Genomic DNA, 20815 nt, shown 5'->3' on the forward strand with positions numbered 1-20815 from the left:
TCTTCCATGCAACACAAAAGGAGAAGTTTAGCAGAATGTTCATGCTCTTTCCAATTAAGTGAATGGGGAAGGGTTCTGTTGAGCTACAAAACTAATAAAAATCACCATGAAAGTATCTTAAAAGTAAATCATCCAACTCATGCTGTATATTTCAAGTCTTCTGAAGAGATACGAAGACCACAGTTAAAATGTTACTTGTTGGAAATCCTCCAGCGTTGCACTCAAATCTTTTTCACGATTCTGCATATTGAAACTTGCCACAAGAACTGGAAGAACCAATGGCATTTGGGATCATTGACATCAAACCTGGTGTGATGCTTCATGATGTGGCATATTGGAATATATGCGAATGCGGATTAAATTTCAGAGCTGCAGTGAAAGGAAAAAGTCCTTTAAAAAGTACTTTTATGTTGCGTTTTAGTCACTTTGGAGCTCAGCAACCTCAGTCACCATTCATTACCAAAATGAACATAGAACCGTGCTTCAAAGTTTAATATTTCCCCACCCACCATTCATTACATTTCTCAATAAATAAAGACGTCTTGACATACATAATGTAGCAGTCCTAAGTGATAAGAAAATGCCAGAACACCCCCACACAACTGGGGGAGATTCACATTACTTCAGCCCAGATTGTGCACACTTAACCTAATTTATAGTGTTCAACTAAAGTACACATGTCAGGAAAGACAATAGTGTGTTTTAGCTCTAAATAATAAAGGTTGGGAGCAATTTCCTTTCAATAACCAGACAAAATGATAGCTTTGTAAGAAAGTTGATTAACAATGTGTCGGTTTGCTTGCAAACAAAACAATGATCTCATTGGCTACATACACAAGCTGCAAGGACTCCTGGAAACAACAAATGGAATTTCCTGTATCTATGTGTGAAGACCACACATCTAAACAGAGGTCCTACAAACATCTGTGCAAACAACGCTGGGATATACAGTCTACAGTAGGACGGGACATTGAGAACTGGCTCAGGATGTAGTGCAGCTGATCCAATGAATATAAAATTGTTTAAGCAGCCACTCTGGAGTTATTGCCTATGTATGGCATAGCATACTACCATACCACTCTTACTATTTCTGCAGTAGACAGTATGTATACTATATTGTGAACAGTATGTGAATTTTCTGTATGTATGAACTATCAGTGTAACCTCCTATATTTGCCAAAATATACAAAATACAACCAGAGCACACTGCATGGATCACTGTATCCTACAATGCAATGCACATGATCTGACCATCCAAATAATATTTGCTACAATTTCAGACTGATCTCACACTGAATTCAGGAAGTCAAAAGTTCTGCTGCTGGAATTGGTCTGTGCTTACCGAAATTCAAATCACTGCCCCCAGTGGCCATAGCTAAAAAAAAAACCTGTGACTCTATAGTGCCAATACTTCACAGTTGCAGTGACTGACCATCTTTTGTAAGTGCCTTACCCAATAAAGTTTAATGAGATGACATGAAGTGGTGGCCTGAGGTTAGTTACGTAGATATTATCAACTACTTTGAGATGTTATGACAGCCAACAACTGAACAATATGAACCTGAACTCGTTTTTACTCCAACTAACACTTAAAATGTTAGTTGTTCTCCATTTGGAACGCTCGTATTGGTCATTTTTACATCGCTTCTTATGGAGACTAGAACGAGAGAACAGTTCAGCAACAACCAGAATCATTATGGCGGTGCCCAGTGGTTGGACAGGAAAACTGTAGATAGAATGCAATAATGTTGAGACTTTCCTCTTGGGTTTCATCCACAAACTTACATGCTCTCCTGAGATTTGCCTAAATGTCCAGAGAGCTGACCATTAAAATCTTGCCTACAATGCACATTCCATGTGAGGCTGGCCCTTCCTCATCTTTTTTCTCCTGAAAATGGTGATGGTCAGGGTGTATAAATACATCTGAGAATCTTATTTCAGGAAGGCCTCTAATGATCATGTTTGGTATTACTCTAATGAGAGACTGCTCATGAAACTCATCCTGTATAATTAAGCTGAGGGTGAAGAAATCTCCCAAAATGACAACTAAAGCTATCCACTGAAGCCCCACCTTTGAGCCACCTCAAATCTCACTGCGTTATAGCTATCTCACTAGCCAAGCTTATGGCACTACTCTAGTGAATTTCAGTCTGTTCTTTGTTGATTTCCATTTTTGGCAATCAATGAAAATTTAATTCAACAAATTGCACCAGCCCTATTTGCTTGGCAGATAGACTCAGTGTCCTGTACTCTGATTGTCTCGTGACCAACCCTGTTATCTGCCCTTTTTTCAAAGTTGCAAATGGTGCCATTGTGGATGCATGGATTGCATGCTTTAATGCCCATGAATGATGTGATCTTAATAGATGTTTAGTGGAAGATGACAAATGTGTTTCTCCTAGTGGTCAAGTTCTCTTTGTGATTTTGTCTTAAGTGTAGGATTCTGTAATTCCCTGTCCTCCAAACCCCTAACCTCACTCAAAACAGGGTACAGATTTGGAAATGAGGTGGTCAGGTCGAAAGCGGAAAGTTTATCAAGGAGCCACTGGACCTCCGTGGGCCAGCTTGTAATTAAGGCAAAGAGGCATGATCAAAGACAGACATTTGAAATGTAAAAAAGAAAGCTATTATTGGAAGAAATTACAGCAAAGACATCATCATGTTTATGAGACTATGGCGTCTTGGATGAGTGACTCATCATTGTGATGGAGAAACCATTTGCCAGACCTGCCTGTACCACAAGATGAAAAATATGGGATGTATTCTGGGTTTACTCTGTGTAATTCTGGGAAAAATAGGTGGGCTACAGTTTTAGATTGTCTTACTTTGTGATTCAAAACCAAAGTTCCCAAGGCCTGTTAAAATGATTAGTCCGGATTTATTTATTGGTTCTATAACTGCTTTGCTCTTTCCTCTGCATCAAAATTTACTGTATTTGACATTTTAGATGAATGGAAATAAAAGAAGAGTTGTAAATTATAGATCTATGTTCTGCTTTATTGTCTGCAGACATCCCAATCTCCTTAAACTAATGACTTTGCCTTTCGAGAACATTAGAAAAAAAGATACTTAAATTAAGATTTTTGAGGTCCTTAATGAACCAAAAATACTTCTAAAATGACTGTCTTGAATAGACACCATTAGCCTGAAATAAGAGAAAATTTTATTATAATTATTTTCCTAGACAGTCCTGTTCCAAGATAATCCACTTCCTGTTCCTATACAGTTATGCTACTACTTACAGAGAATTATGCAGGGGCGTGGCTACAGGTGGGTAAGGGTGGGCACTGCCTAACCAAAAGGGCTGCCTACCCACCCAACAGAAAATCAGTCAAATTAAAGTTGTACTTTGATGTTTTTTTCTCTCATAGAAACTCTCATTTCTCTAATTTTCTCTCTATGTCACACACATAGAAAAGGTGTGTCGGGAACCACAGGTGTCAGTACTGTGTTTCATGTAGGCAGTCTGCTCGGACTGAATGAAACAGGGAAAATAACTCATGGCAGGGATGTATCTAATACAGAGGAATTGTTAAGCATGAGCTTTAATTTTGTAATATGGTGATTACTATTTATTAAGGTTGGCTAGGTTCCAAAATCAACAGTGTAAATGTAAAATGGACAAAGACTAAAACTGACAAAAAATAGAGACTTTTAATGTCATCTTCCCCTGTGCATTATTTTCACGTTTTCGAAGCCTTAAAAGAAATCATATATTCCTTTTTTGTTATATGATTCCACGTTAAATATAAACAAATTACTTCTCAAGGTGTATGAAGTACACATACAGGTGCATCTCAATAAATTAGAATGTCGTGGAAAAGTTCATTTATTTCAGTAATTCAACTCAAATTGTGAAACTCGTGTATTAAATAAATTCAATGCACACAGACTGAAGTAGTTTAAGTCTTTGGTTCTTTTAATTGTGATGATTTTGGCTCACATTTAACAAAAACCCACCAATTCACTATCTCAACAAATTAGAATATGGTGACATGCCAATCAGCTAATCAACTCAAAACACCTGCAAAGGTTTCCTGAGCCTTCAAAATGGTCTCTCAGTTTGGTTCACTAGGCTACACAATCATGGGGAAGACTGCTGATCTGACAGTTGTCCAGAAGACAATCATTGACACCCTTCACAAGGAGGGTAAGCCACAAACATTCATTGCCAAAGAAGCTGGCTGTTCACAGAGTGCTGTATCCAAGCATGTTAACAGAAAGTTGAGTGGAAGGAAAAAGTGTGGAAGAAAAAGATGCACAACCAACCGAGAGAACCGCAGCCTTATGATTGTCAAGCAAAATCGATTCAAGAATTTGGGTGAACTTCACAAGGAATGGACTGAGGCTGGGGTCAAGGCATCAAGAGCCACCACACACAGACGTGTCAAGGAATTTGGCTACAGTTGTTGTATTCCTCTTGTTAAGCCACTCCTGAACCACAGACAACGTCAGAGGCGTCTTACCTGGGCTAAAGTCCTCTTTTCAGATGAGAGCAAGTTTTGTATTTCATTTGGAAACCAAGGTCCTAGAGTCTGGAGGAAGGGTGGAGAAGCTCATAGCCCAAGTTGCTTGAAGTCCAGTGTTAAGTTTCCACAGTCTGTGATGATTTGGGGTGCAATGTCATCTGCTGGTGTTGGTCCATTGTGTTTTTTGAAAACCAAAGTCACTGCACCCGTTTACCAAGAAATTTTGGAGCACTTCATGCTTCCTTCTGCTGACCAGCTTTTTAAAGATGCTGATTTCATTTTCCAGCAGGATTTGGCACCTGCCCACACTGCCAAAAGCACCAAAAGTTGGTTAAATGACCATGGTGTTGGTGTGCTTGACTGGCCAGCAAACTCACCAGACCTGAACCCCATAGAGAATCTATGGGGTATTGTCAAGAGGAAAATGAGAAACAAGAGACCAAAAAAAATGCAGATGAGCTGAAGGCCACTGTCAAAGAAACCTGGGCTTCCATACCACCTCAGCAGTGCCACAAACTGATCACCTCCATGCCACGCTGAATTGAGGCAGTAATTAAAGCAAAAGGAGCCCCTACCAAGTATTGAGTACATATACAGTAAATGAACATACTTTCCAGAAGGCCAACAATTCACTAAAAATGTTTTTTTTTTATTGGTCTTATGATGTATTCTAATTTGTTGAGATAGTGAATTGGTGGGTTTTTGTTAAATGTGAGCCAAAATCATCACAATTAAAAGAACCAAAGACTTAAACTACTTCAGTCTGTGTGCATTGAATTTATTTAATACACAAGTTTCACAATTTGAGTTGAATTACTGAAATAAATGAACTTTTCCACGACATTCTAATTTATTGAGATGCACCTGTACTCCTTAAGATGTAAGATAATTTGTATGTCAATTAATTGTCATAATTGTGAAAACCATATAACATACAATTAATCTTCATAATAGCAATTATTTGCTTGACATGTAATTGTCAGCCAGACTGCATAACCATGACAGCCCTATTTGTGATGGCATTTAATTTTAATTTAGTTTAGTTTCCCACCCAACATATCCAAATGCCCACCCCAGGACAGCACCCTTGTAATGTCACTGTAGTCATTAATTTCATTATATATTTATATATATATATATAATAACAGTTAGTTCTGGTCCTCAAATCTGACTGGACGAGAGACGTTCCATGAGCACTGATGGTCTGACACCATTATCACTCGGACGCTTCAATGTGTGTATCACGCCGCTTGTGTTTGTGCTGTTCTAAACTAAAGTGTTTTACAAAGGTTAGCCAGCAGGTGGTAGCAAAAGATCATTTTTGTGTGTAATATGAGCCAGTTAGGTGATGTGAAGTGAATCCGCGTCAGTCAGTGTTTACATACAACTGCGCTCCATGATCGTTCGTATTACTACTACACTACTAAAGCTAGAAAATATCTTTAAACCACTTTAAACGAACAACTTAAGCATTAAGGTTCATCACAGCTGAGAGACACAGACAGATTAATTACACAACTCAAGGCACTTACCCCTTACCGGACTTTCCACATTAGAGAGAAAGTACTGTTCAAAATGGTGGAGCAGATTGCGGTTTCTATAGTGAATGACCTTGCGCACCGGCTACCGCGAAATAGGGAGAAATACCCCCGCTTGGATGGCTATTTTTTCACTAAGAAAGCTGATCTTCAGAAAGCTGACAGCATCTCTGCTTGGGAGTGGCAACAGGTGATCGCACACACTCCATCTGTCTCTCTCTCTCTCTCTCTCTCTCTCACACACACACACAAATCCATCCATCCTTGTTTATTCAATAACTTGGTAGAAACAGCACAAGCCGTGATACTATTTCTGAAGTGACATTTTTGAATTACTAACAAAGGCTTGGACGCATCATTTGGTTTGAACCAGCAATGGCAGATTCTGATCCGTCGCGTAAGAAAGTAGTTCCATGCACAAATGCATTTTTATGACCTTACTCAGTTTTTCCTAATTTTTTACAATTTACTTGATCATTGAACTGTTGTATATAAGTAATATCACACTCGCAATCGTGCTATATGGCCCTAAATCAGCATTGCTGAATCACAGCAGTGCTGATGTAGGGCCATATCACACTCTTGCTCATGTGATATTGCTTAAATATATATATATACAGTATATACAAAATAATACAAAAAATAACGTGTGTACAAATATGCTATATGTACAGATAGTCAGTTAGACAGTACTGTAGATAGATGGACAGTTTTGTGCAAGGGAATATAATGGTTGTAGGGGCAGGGTATGTTGAATAGATATTAATTTAAATAAGAGTGAACTGTTATTGCACATGATTAAATTGCATAATGGTGAGTCCTTGGGTGCAGTTGTAACTGTTCATGAGGTGGCTGGCCTGAGGGTTAAAAAAAACTGTTCTTGTGGCTGGCTGTTCTAGTGTTCAGTGCTCTGTAGTGCTGGCCAGAAGGCAACAGTTCAAAAAGGCTGTTCAGGGTCCAGAGTGTTTTTTCTAGCCCTTTTTCACACGTTGGAGATGCACAGTTCTTGGAGAGTCAGCAGGGGAGCACAAACAATCAATTCAGCACTCCGAACTGTCCTTTCTAGTCCTTTGTTCTGTTTGTTAATTATGTAAATTATTGTCAGAGGATCTGTCACAAATAAAGTATGGAGTCCCACAAGGCTCTGTCTAAGGTCCTCTCTTGTTCTTCTCGTACATGTTCCCTGTAGGTGATATCATAAGGACAAACTGGGAATTAGCTTTATGATGATGCTTTACACAACCGGAATATTTGATTCTGAGTCAGTTGTGATTTTCTGCTGTAAGATATTTATGTATAGTGACCATTAAATTGTATATTTGACTGTTGTTCCTGACAGCCAATTCCCACTGTGTTAGTCCATGTCTCTCTTCACAGTCTCTTTATTCTCAAATTCTCAAATAATTTAAACCCAATTCAATATTTCACATCTGATTATTTATCAATTTATTTGATTAGTAGCAATGTAATAAGCGAGATAAAACACAGTCATCATTAAAAAATAATTTTGTCATTATAATGAAATAAATGCCTAATCACACTTTCTGTGCATTCTCCCTACTTATATTTCCTTCCAAGGTTTCCTTCCTCATCTACTTAAACATCATAGGAAGTTTTTTCCTTGCCACTGTTGCCCTTGCCTTGTTCACTGGAGTGATTTGTAAGGCAGTTTATTCTGTAAAGCTGCTTTGAAACAATATGTATTGTGAAAAGCGCTATAAATAAAACTTGTATGACTTGACTTAATAATTGTATATGGGGTTTTTCTTTTTTCTTTTTCAAAAGGAGCATTTCAATATTTTTTGTTTTAAATCATTGACAGTTTGTTCTTCTTCAAGCTATCAACAACATCTTTTTTCAATGTTGTAAAACCACTCTCATACAATTTGACTGCCCGCAGACAATGCATGTAATTTGCACATGCATGCTCACATCTATTCTGTCTCACATCTGACTAACCAAGAACAGATGTGCCAGATGAATGCAAGGTTAATGGGTTTCTCACTGTATAGTACACAAGTGATTTCATCTGCCGATGGTTTAGTGGTAGCCTCGGACCACATCCACCCCCATTACACAACAAACAATCCTAACCGTCTGTCAAAGCTGTGAAATGTCATGGGATGTATCGAGAAGACTTTTCTGCCATTATTTTTCATTTACGCCATTATTTATCTCTGCACCGTTGCACTGGGGGTTCAAGATGTGACTGAAACACTTTCCATGTGACAAAGTCTGCAAGGATAATTTTAAATGATCCACAGACAATTGTGAACTTGAACCTGTGTTTCGCTTATAGCTATATGCATGAATGTGACTTTGAATCTTGTAAAAAAGAATGAATGGGAATAAGTTGACCACAGTGACATCAGTCAGTGGCTGTTAAGAGTCTTGGATTTAAACCAGATTACCTCATTATAAAACTGAGTGAAACAACACCATATGCATAAAATCTTAAGACCAAAATAAAATGCAAATAGTATTGTTAAGGTCCAAATATATAGGTTTATGAGTTTATGTATGGCACAAAAGATTCCTCTTTCCAGTGTTTTGCAAGGTTTTTGTGATAAATCATTGTGGTGTTGTAAATGAAGCTCGGTTTGTCTGCATGAAAGGTGAAGGATAAAATTATTCAGTACAGCAATAATCAAGTGGTCAGTGCATGTGTACACACCAGTGCAAATTAAGCTAATTATTATTACTGTAGACTAACCCCAACTTTAAACTACAACGTTTAGTATTTTAGAAGTTGAAAAAATTACATTTTCAGCATACAGTATTTATAAGTATTTTTTTTTTTTTTTTTTTTTTTTTTTACTTAGCAGACACCCCAACAAGGTTTTAAAGCTAACTTCAGCAAACTATTTCAGCAATTTTGTCCCCAAAAGTGAAACTACCCTTATATAAAAGTTTTCTGGCAGTACCAGCAAACAGTGATGGAAGCATATCTGTGGCATGGGGGGAGTGGTCATGTGTCGGTCTGCGGGAGAGGGAGAGCGTTAAGGCTCGTCACCTGGATCGAAATTATCTCTAACACCTGTCTCTCATTATAGTGATGGCGGAGGGAGACCTGAAAAGGCTCGCCAGAGTGTCAGAGAGAGGGAAGAGTGACCAGTGAGTCCAAACCCTTAGAGTGTTTTCAGTTATTTAAATGTACATTTGTTTTGACGGTTACCATCAAGTGCGTTCAAGCTGATTGTGAAAAGGACTGACCTTGAACCTGCTTCGTTGTCTCCTGACTCCTCCATTGCCCACGAACTACGATCGTTTACAATATCTTAATAACATTTTATTTTTTATTTTTTTACTTTTTGTTAGTGTTACCTCTTTTTGACTTCTATTGCTTTTAAATTAATTTAATTATAATAAGGCTATTGGGTCAATGGTGCAGCATTCTTTTTTTTTTTTTTCTCAGATCTATTAAATTATTCAAAAATAAATTTAAAATGTAATTCACACAAAACAGGTAGTCTGTGTCAAACTGTGATTTGTTGCAACCATCCGAGAGAGAGAGAGAGAGAGAGAGAGACAGACACAAAAAACAAAAACAAATAAAAAACAGTCTCATTAAAAGCTTAAATTCTTGAAAAAAAAAAAAAAAAAAAAAAAGTTTTGCAGAATAATTTGTCATATTATTTCTTAAAAAATAAGCAGTGAAACTATTTTGTTTTAAACATTTAAAAATAAAACACTACCCAAAAGTAATATTTTAAACACTTTTGTCCACCACATCAAAGTCATGTGGTGTAACAAACATGTATGTATATTAAATCTCATTATGTTTTCATATCATTACATATAAATCTTAAATACATTTTGTTCTGGTGAAATGGAGTAACCCTGAAAAACTTCTAGATATTCTTGACTCACAAATGTATGGTTACATTTTTGGTAGAAAATTATATAAATGTTTTTCAAAAATTTGTGAAACCAGCATGGACACAAATATTACATTTCTACGAATTTGACGAATGTGTTGTAAACTAGATTTTTAAAAGAGTTCTAATTTTTGTCACCACAGACAACCTTATTTGTCACTGACAAACCCCAACCCAAACCCTAAACTTTTGACATTGCTATAAGCAAGGGTGTAGCCAGGAAATTACTTTTGGGTGGGCCTCAATAAAAAATGGATGAGCCAAGTTTTTGTCCCAATTTTATTTTTACCTAATTTTCCTTAACAACAGAGAAGTGGCACATTCAAACATTTCTTTCACACTTTCAGAAATTAGAATGTATGCATAACTGTTTTAAAAATATATATTTGAAGTCAAAGAATAATCTCTAATACTCTGGGTGGGCCTGGGTCTAATTTGGGTCGGCCCAGGTCCACCCCGGCCCACTCTTGGCTACGCCACTGGGTACAGGCTTTGTGAAATAAGACACAAAATCACTTTATAAATTGTTCTCTGTCCAGACAGACATGTTGGCACAAAGTCCTGACATTGTAGATTTGTAAGGTTTTACTATATGTGTGTTGAGTTTGTTATTCTTGTTTCTAGTATCATTCCTCAATTTGGAACATTATTGAAACAAACTTAATATTCTTATAGGCTACTTTTGGTTTATTTCTTGTAGTCAAGCTGAGCCTTTATTTTGGACTGTGGGTGTGAATGAGGGCGGTGCAGGGGGCATTATTTGAGCTCATATATTTGGACGAAGGGCACCGTAGGAGGCTGAGGGGTGCGCTCAAACACAGCTGTACTTGTTAAATCACACAAACTTCTGTCACCCTGTCTGGGGTATCGAGGGCACCATAAGCAGTCAGCTTGTTCGTGAGGGATTAACCACCATATTACAACTGATATATACAAGAGAAATGACCTCATCTAGGTGATCTACGAGTTTCTACGATTTTATTTATAACTGACCCCGGGTCTGCTCGGAGTTACTGCTCGCACTGACCAGTAGAGCCACTTAAAAACTTGGAAACTTCGCTCACGCGGTCTCGAAGGACTTCCGTGGAAGCTGCGATGGAGCGCCAGCGGTGCTGTTATGTTCTCTCTTTGATGCTGATGTTTAGTGTTCAATATTCCCAGAGCATGGAGAGAAAAAAGGATATTCCAGCAGGTAAGAGTCCGTTACATTTTAATTGCGCGCTGCTGCCTGCCGCCTACTCTGAACGCGACGCAAGTACAACGCGCTCAAGATATCTAGTGGCGTAGATGTGGGTCAGGAGAGCAATAGACAAAAACTTATGTCAGGTAGACTTTTTTTTTTTTTTTTTTCTTCACACATACGTGTTATGTGAGAATGTTTGTCTGTGGGATACAGTGGGGTCCAAAAGTCTGAGAGCACATGGAATATCTGGAATTTTTGTCCTCATTTAAACGGATTAAGGATAAAGTCGTAGGCTTTAAACATAAAACGAAAACATATGTTTAATATTTTGGACTACAGGCTCTAGATTATTACACAAACCCATACAGAAATCAGATACTGCAATATATGCAATATGTTCATATACCCAGATAGTACACGTACATCTCCGAGATGTCTGTTTTAGATCTTTTCATCTGGAAAGCATCTCAATCAAATTAACATCTGCTAAACATCTTAAAAAGATCAGATTTACAATCATTCTAAATCATAAACGAATCAGAGACATCTGCTGAATGTCTTATTGACATCCAAGAGGAAACGTCTTATAGTCGTATTGCAGATGAGCAAACAACCTAAAAAATGCGTCTTCCAGATGTAAACACACATAAAATAGACGCCTGGGTGATGTACGTGTGCTATCAGGGTATAGTTTTCATTGATACAGAAAAGGTCACATGTGTACATATATGCAACATAAATTTCAAATATACTACAAAATGTAACATATTTTTTGTAATATATGGAATTTAAATATGTACATATGCTCAAACACACACACACACACACACACACACACATATATATATATATATATGTGTGTGTGTGTGTGTGTGTGTGTGTGTGGGTGTGTTCATAAATGGCCATATTTCAGATTTCTGTATGGGAGTGTACACAAATGTATGACCTTTTATGTTAGCTCATTTGTGCAAAAAGTCAGATTTCCTTGCTTCAGTTGAAGCTCACAAGATGCTCTTTGGAACTTTCTTAAATCATGCTGGATAACAAACAGGTGGAGTTCATGCCACTGTAAGGGGAGCCAGCTGGTGCATGATAGCTGTGCGGATGTGTGTAAACTTCACTCCCTGGGTTGCACCAGCTCTGCGTAAGGTCTCACTTAAGATGAGACGTAAAGTTCACACTAAGTGCTCAGTAACTACTAGTTAATTTGTAACTAAATCAGTACTTAATTTGGTTGCACCACCTGTTCATAAAACAAGACTTAACTAGCGGGTCCTAAGCTCTCCATAAAGTGATGCATAGTCGCATAATATGACGTTTACCTGTATTGATCCAATAAGCAGCCTTCAAATTGCACACAGAAGTGTTAAGTCATGAATTTCAGTTTTATCTCGTTACAGTTGATGTTCAAACCTTGTTTGCTCACGTAACTGTCAGCTGTAATAAATTATATCCCCATTAAAATATGATACGTAATAAAACAAGATTTAATTCATGATATAGGCTATTTAGCTTATGTAAATAACAATATTCAACAACTGTATCTAAAATGAATAAGGGATAATAAATAAATACTAATATAACAGGCTGGAAAAATAGACATTTATTCATTTTAATACCTTATATATTTAGTATATGTTGAAACTTGACACCGTACACAGGAAAGTGCACCTTTAGATTGGTTTCATGCTGAAGTAAGTTTTTTTTCATAATGTTTTCTCCTGTAAATGTAAACGAGTGTAAATGCCAACATCATCATTTACATGTTGAGAGGACTGAAGCCTGTCAACCAAAACATGAGCTCATTGATATCATTAAGTGAGTCTGCTTTTTTATTCCAACTGTCGGAGGCTTCCGTAAATATTTAGTTTATACGTACGGTTATGTCCTACCTAAGTTTAATGGTGCAATGCTCAAATATTTAGTAGTGTGTAAATTGTGAGTTAGTGCCCATTTACACCACAACTAGGCTAAGTATGTATAGCCGGTGCAACCGGCCCCTGGCCTCAAGAGGTGAACTAGCAACTGAAGCTAGTAGCTATAGCTTTTAGCCTCCTAGATAGCGCGTCTGCCGGCAAAGCTGGTTCGAATCCCGCTCTGAGCGGGTCAAGCAGGACCGGTGATAATGGTGGCATGACCCGGATGGGAGTGAGGTTTAGGGGGGTGAGTGTAACATGAGCCAGCTGGTATGTGATAACTGTGCAGTGCGTGTAAAACTCACTCCCCTGGCCTTAAGAGGCGCACTAGCGACTAACCCTAGGGGCTGTAGCCTTTAGCCTCCTCGTTAGTGTGCCTCTCTCCCATGCCAGTGACGCCGGTTCAAATCCAAGCAGGACCGATTACACCACCATGAGTGCAAACTGTCATTAAAGGAAAAGGGAGCCATATCAAATATCAAAACTTTTTTCATTCATAGTTTAATGCCGACAAGATAATTTGTATGGATTCTTTTTATTTGTATTTTTATTATTATTATTATTATTAAATAAGAAAAATGCAAATTAGGAGCATTTTCACCAATGGTCTCAGACCTTTGGACCCCTCTGTAAAACACGATGTAACTGGAGGGCTCAAAGTTCTCTAGTGCAATTACTACAGGGATATAAAATGGGAAATTACACAGTTAATCCACATAGTAATGGGTTAGGTATTTCTTTGAAACATAAATAAGCTTTTTATTATTATTATTACTTTCTGGGTTCATTTGGTGGTACTGTAATTAGTTTATGATGGTAAACATTTACAGTCTTTTAAAACATGCTTAAATAATTAAAACTCTCCAGTGTTTTGCAAACAGTTGCCTGTGCCTTTTTTAAGTTGCTCTGTTGAGTGCTCAACAAGCCTAGTCAGAAGGAAAAATATGACCCATACAGTTTTCATTCATTTTGATATTCATCATTTCCAAGCAACATAACTGCAGCAATCTTTATTCTTGACAGTTGTAGAGCTACATTTACATTGTATACACGAGGCAACTACGCAAATGCATCCATCAAACCAGTTCTGGGACAAAGTGATGGGTGCTTGTGGATGCAGTGTATCCCTTGGAAAAATGAAAAGCATTTTTTAAACAATCTGCCATACTGTGGATCATCTCGGAAAGCAATCTTAAGTTCGTCTGTAGATAAAAGTAAAGCAGATTCTGTGTGAATGCAGCATTCAATTTGGTTCCAAATGCATAAAAAATAAATGCTTCGACAAAAGTTACAAGTATAATTAAATAGAAGTCTCATCCTAGAAGAAACTTCTCAGAAAGGTCCCTGGTTAAAATTTGCCAAAACCAAAACCCCTAAGTGCAGCCATATGTCCCATTTAAGTATTCTACGACTGCTACTTCACAAAAATGGAGAATAAAGGTGCACATTTCCTGTGAATATGGTAGTAATGTTTATAATATCTGGAGTTCAATATAACACAACTAAAGTACAGTAGTGTTTTTTAAGGAGTCAATCTTCTGTTTCACACTTGAAGCCTTTGTAAAGAGTTTCAGTAACGTGAGGCAGTGAGCCTTGTCACCTTCCAAAAGTGATGTTTCCTTAAACCTTGTCACTGCCAATTTACAAATTTCCTTGATTTTAACTGCTCCTGTATTCATAAATGCTCCCGATCTTTTGGTCTTTCAAGGAATAGTTCTCCCAAAATGGAAAATGTAGTCATCATGTACTCTCCTTTATGTCGTTTCTAACCGTATCTTTCTTTTTTCCGTGGAACACAAAAAGAATGATCATGCTGCTCTTTCAGTGACCAGGGGCTGTAAACTTTCCAAAAGTACCCAAAAATGCTACTATAAATGTAGTCTGTACAATTTGTGCACTCTATTTTACATCTTCTAAACTCATACAATAGCTTTGTGTCAGGAACAGACCAAAATTTAAGTTGTAATTCACGGAAAATTCACCCCTCCTCCTCCATGCTCAAATCATATTCACTTACAGTATGTGCATGTTCAAACTTGGCATATGAAGATGCATGCATGAATTCACTGACACCAAACGCCATTGAACGAATTTGCAGTGTATGATTACTCAATGAGTAAATTATGACAGGATGTTTTAATTTTGGGTGGGGTTGTCAAATTTTCGCCATGCAAATGTGGGACGCTTGAGCATTTTGAACTCAGACCAGGGGTCCCCCTCAAGCCTTTGCCCATCAAACCTTGGGGCTGGATGGTGTCCCCCTTGAGCATTTTGCTGCTCCAATCTGGTACATGACACGGTTGGTTTTGCCAACCAGTCGCTTAAATACTAGGCAATAGAAATCCCATATGGGGCGTCTTCATTTAAACATTTTAAATGAGAAAATAATTGCATGAGTCTTGATTTTATCTATTGGGAATTGATTGGATTATAAAAAGTGGACACAGGAGGGAAGGAAACTCGTGACGTCAGCTGAAAAGGAAAGTTATTGCAGAGGTGTAACAGGTTATTACAAAGACAAACTTTTTCTTTATTTAGAATAATGTGCACCAATGAATCATGCACAATAACACCAGGACCGTCTATTAAGAAAGTAAATAGAGTCAATTTCGATTTCATGTTGAATTTAAACCACCCGCACATATTGTTCTCAAAAAAATCTGGCTGCAAATTTCACAATTTAATGTGTGCAAAAGATTTGAGGTTCTGTGTATCTTTGCACACAGTAATTAAGTCATTAGCAGTTACTGGCATCTAGATGACGCAGACAACTGTTGCTGCGTCCCTAAACACGGGATGATATAGAAAGAAAAAAGAAAGTGAGACAGAAAGGGTGTGAGCAGCACAGGAAACCTCTGGCTTTTGCGACATGACATCACTGCAGTCTGTAAACACATCCGTCAGTATATCCTAGAGACTGGAGTGTTTTAAGTCTGAACATTCCAGCCTGTGACTCTTGATGTCGTCTCTACTGGAATGCCTGTGGGGAAACAATCACCTCCTGTAAATTCTCAATATCCACCCACGGTAGACCTCTATGTCCAGTTCACGATGAAATACATTCTGCAGTGTAAGATTTATGACTTCCGAGTCCAAGTTAATCATACATTATAAAACAGAACATATATGCTTGTCCATACTGCTGACTGCTGTACTTGGCAGGTCTAGCCTGCAATTGGTCTTGTCCAACATGTTGTCACTCAACCACAAACTTGATTAAAGAAGTCTGGTTTGTATAAAAAGCTTTGCTGGATCATGGATGTGTTAGTTAAACTGTTAAATGATTGTCTGTGGTACAATAATCAGAAGGCCATTTGCAAGCTGTAAACAAAAACAAAGCAGTATCATTAAGTCCTAAATTTGTGCTGTAACCTGGCCTGGTCTCTGGTTCTGTCTGATCAGTTCAGTTTCATTTATTTGTTGACTGCTCAGATTTTGAAGGGAGATGTTCAGATTTTGCAGAATTGATCATTTCTATGTCTGTTGCTTGTATCTGATGTCGATTGTGAGTGCTGAGGGGCATTTTAGCATGCTTGTCCAAGCAAACAGTGCATAATGAGCATATCAAACATATCAGCTTTCAGTAGCATCTGCTTTAACCCTCTGGGGTCTGCGGGTGTTTTGGGCCCTGGAGAGGTTTTGACATGCCTTGACATTTGTGCTTTTTTCAGTTGCTTAAAAACATATTAATGGCTAAAGTCTGATGACACTGTATTCAGCACAAACTGGGGCTACAATAATATGTGAACAACATGTATGTACATGTTTGTATTTTTGAGAAAATAACATTTATGCGTGGTTTTTGAAAAAACAAACATTTTATGTCACTGAAATAAGGCCATATATCACATACTAAACATTTGTTCACAAGACTTTTGAGAACTGGATCTTGTAGAACAAAAAAACTGTATCAACAAAATGATGTGAAAACCATCCTGATCACTCATTCATACAAAACAATATAGTCATTTAACTTTTGTAAGACACTTTTAGTGTTAGAAAGGCCATATGCGAGGAGGCGTGGATGATCATGAATATTGATGTGATTCACACCTGAAGAGACAAAGACCCCTCCCCTGAGAAAGAATGAATGTGAGGAGACTGTCGCAGCGGGGGCGTGGTCAAGCATCTCTCCGGAGAGAGAGAAAGTGGTAAGGGCGCCTACACCTGAGCTAAATTATGTCTAACACCTGTCTCCAATTTCAGTGAGCACGGGGAGAGCGGCATAAATAGAGACACACCGCAAATAGAAGAGAGAGAGCCTGGGAACCACAGACGGGAATGAAACAAAGAGTGATATTATTACAAATGATGAGAGTTTATTTTGTGTAGCGGTGTGCAATTGGAGATTAACTTAGTGGATAACGCAAAGACTGTGAGACTGTAATTGAGCTACAGACGCAGAAAATAAATCCTTACCTAAACAAGGAAAGCTGCTTCTCGCCTCCTCCTTTACAGAGACGTAATGATTGAATGTATTATCTGACTATACATTTTCTTTACATAAAGACTTTACTTAAAAACATTAGACCTACACTACCATTTCAAAGTTTATAGATTTGTAAGATTTTTAATGTTTTTAAAAGAAGTCTCTTCTGCTCACCAAGGCTGCATTTATTTGATCCAAAATACAGCAAAAACAGTGATATTGTGAAATATTTTTACAATTTAAAATAATTTTTCTATTTGAATATATTGTCAAATGCAATTTATTCCTGTGATCAAAGCTGAATTTTCAGCATCATTACTGCAGTCTTCAGTGTCACATGATCCTTCAGAAATCATTCTAATATGCTGATTTTCTAATATGGGCATATTTACAGCACATTTTACACATTTACACCCAAACAGATATTTGCAAGCACAAGCTTCATTGATGATAATGAGGCAGCATAAACACTAGTTAAAATATAATCTAAACATTCATATTATTTTTATATCATATTACATATCATATTTATATCATACAGCATACAATTTAAATACCTGCTTTAAACAACATTTAAATGTAACTAAAACTTGCCTATTAGGACATATTTCAAATTTCAATACTCTGAATACTGGCTGGCAAGTCTGGAAATAGTCCAGCTGGAAATAGTGTCAACTAGTGTAAGTAAAACTAAATGACTTACTCATCCGAAATTGTATCCTCGGCTGGATCAGGATGCTCTTCAAAATGCAAACGTTCCTCGTCGGATTCCCGCTCTTCTTCTGAGGAAAATGTGAACTCTTCGTCACTATCCAGGACCATCTGTAGAGCTTCCTCACCTGTGTAGCGTACCATCTTCCAAACGTGCAGGAAAGTGAATGAATCTGATGATGAACTTGATGTTTTTATAAGGCATTGTTGTGGGGGCGTTTACCGTTTGCATTGTTTGCCTATAGCGAATAGCACACTCTGCTAGTGGGTGTGATCACATTAGCGATAATTAGCTGAGCCAGGAGAAACTGTACATCGCTTTGTTTCATACAGATTACATTGCAGGAGAATATTTGTTTTAAATTTGAATTGTTTTTTTTAAAGTAGACATTTTTAACTTTCTTTAGACATATGTTTCATGTTTGTGTGATAAGTATTCGCGGAGTTTCACTTCATTTTTGTGACATGTTTCAGAAAGATGCTCGCGGAGACAGAGACGGCTGAAAGCGCACCCTGTTTATTTTCTTTATTTTACAAAAGCACAAGGTTTTGTTGTTATTGTGAGTGTACACAAATAAAAGTAGACCCTTTATAGTTTCTAATGATGTCTTACACTTATCTGTATGCCCAAAAAGTTGTTTCCACTGTTATACGGAAAAAATCCAACAGGACGCACCGGCACGTCCATCGACCCCAGAGGGTTAAAGACTATAACAGTAAAATACAATATTACAATCCATTTTACCTTTCAAACAAACCATAAGAGTCATTTTTAACAAAGGACTTTTTGTTTTTATCCATTTGTCTACTAAAAGCTGGATCACACTACACTATTAACACATTTTAGCCCTGAATTTCAGTCAGGCCGAGTCAGCGCTAGTTGGGGCTATTTGGTGCTAGTCAGCTAAAGTCTTTGGGCCAGCCAGAGTTGACAGATTTAAAAGAAAATCAACTCTGATTTCTTAATGGCTCAAAAATATCAAACAGTTTGGATATCCTCCGACTAGATGAATTGTCCACGACTACAGAGGAAATCTCGTAGTGTAAGATGCTCCACAACTCATATCTGAAGTCATATGGTGAGCTGCCAATGGAAACTCAGAACGCACGGCAATGCAGCTCAATAAATGGAGATGCCGAACAGGTGCTCAAAGTGAAGCTTAAATTGTTTTTGCCACTCAACTCCAACTTTCCTTATAGAGGCTGTACTGGCTACGTCTTCCCACCCAAGACCACACCCAAATGCGCTTGCCCTGTGTCTTTCGTGACTCAGAACTCAAGAGTAGCAGCAAGAAAAGCAGCACTCCCTAATATCCATGTAGCACACTGTGTGAACAACCTCTAAGACACAGGTTCTGGTCTCATGGGAACCAGGAATTAATCACGCTCACATAAACAATGGTGAGTTTGATTGTGGTGGTGAGATTGCATTTTCGCTCTAGAATTATATTTTTACCCCACTGACATAATTTACAACTAAAAATACAACTTGCTTCTGGCACCACCCTGTGGACATTTCACCTGGAAAACCAGTTCTTGCTTCAGCCACTGAGGTAGCAGTTGTTCGAAATTTTGGTAAGCACAAACTGATTTCAGCAGCAAATCTTTTTTTTATTTTTTTTTTTAATTAACATTTTATTGTTTGATTCTCAAACATAACACAAAACAAAGAAAAACATGCATTATCCCCATTAATTCCCTATCTCCCTCCCAGTCCCCCACCACAACCCCTAACATGCATTCCCTTGGTCCAAACCTGAGTATACACATATAAACACAAATAGAAAAAGAGAGAAAAAAGAGAGAAAAAAGTTCTCTCCACGTGGCCCTTACCGAGAGCCTTCCAGAAAGGTCATATATTTGTCCCATATCTTACCATATGCATCTAATCTGCCAAGCTGTTTGTATGACATCTTTCGAATGCCGCCACCCTGGCCAATTCGGTGAACCATTCTTGAAATAAGAGAGTGCCAGCAGCAAAACGTTTGACCTCCTGTTGCCGAATTCAAAGTAAGGACATTTTGTGAGGTATAATTCAAAATGTGAGGTCTTGGGACTCGAGGTTATGATGCTTTCCATAACCGAACAGAAGCTGTAAGCTTTTTGGCGTGTATAATTGTTCCAGCCAATACAGCATTCCAGCTCCACAGCAATGCTTGACTCATTAGGTCACTGCAGGGGTGACGTCAACCAAATGACCCCCATTTTTACTCTGTTCTTCATGCTTGTGATTGTTTTTTCAGTTAGGGTAAATTAATAAGAGTTACTGGTATATTCAAGTCCCAACCCAACCCTTGTGGGCAAGCCCCATGTTAAACCAGATGCTTATGATGTCATTCAATGTTCCATTTTGCAGGCATTTAGAGCTGAGTTGAAGAGGTGCGATTGAAGGCGCTGCCCCCTCTGCCGGTGTACTGCAAGATTCTCGGCTTGTAGTAACAGGCGCATGTTTAAACAATCAAGGAAGTTTCTAGGCCCGGAGAGAGTTCTTCCTATTTTAGTTGTGGACAGCTGAAATAATGTCTGCCTAACAATTGCCCCACCAGTGTTTCCCTGCTTTTTTTTTTTCTGGGCCCAGCCTTCAAATTAGGTTTTGGATCCCTAAGTGAAAGCACATTTGGCAGGCACCTGGCTACGGCTGAAGAGATTTAGAAAGTGTTACGCAGTATCTGCATGTCTGGATTTATAGTC

General features: G+C 38.0%; 1 protein-coding gene across 2 annotated transcripts in view; it reads left to right on the forward strand.

Annotated features, from left to right (window-relative positions):
- Positions 1–10673: 10673 nt before the first annotated feature.
- LOC127434416 (procollagen-lysine,2-oxoglutarate 5-dioxygenase 2-like) overlaps positions 10674–20815 on the forward strand; it is a 68534-nt gene continuing 58392 nt past the window's right edge. For both annotated transcript variants that reach the window (XM_051687150.1, XM_051687151.1), the window contains exon 1: positions 10674–11077. In XM_051687150.1, coding sequence (XP_051543110.1) covers positions 10981–11077 — 97 coding nt within the window. In that variant the 5' untranslated portion in view covers positions 10674–10980. The remainder of the gene's footprint in view (positions 11078–20815) is intronic.

The sequence above is a fragment of the Myxocyprinus asiaticus genome, chromosome 44 (genome assembly GCF_019703515.2).
Source record: "Myxocyprinus asiaticus isolate MX2 ecotype Aquarium Trade chromosome 44, UBuf_Myxa_2, whole genome shotgun sequence".
Classification (NCBI taxonomy): Eukaryota; Metazoa; Chordata; class Actinopteri; order Cypriniformes; family Catostomidae; genus Myxocyprinus; species Myxocyprinus asiaticus.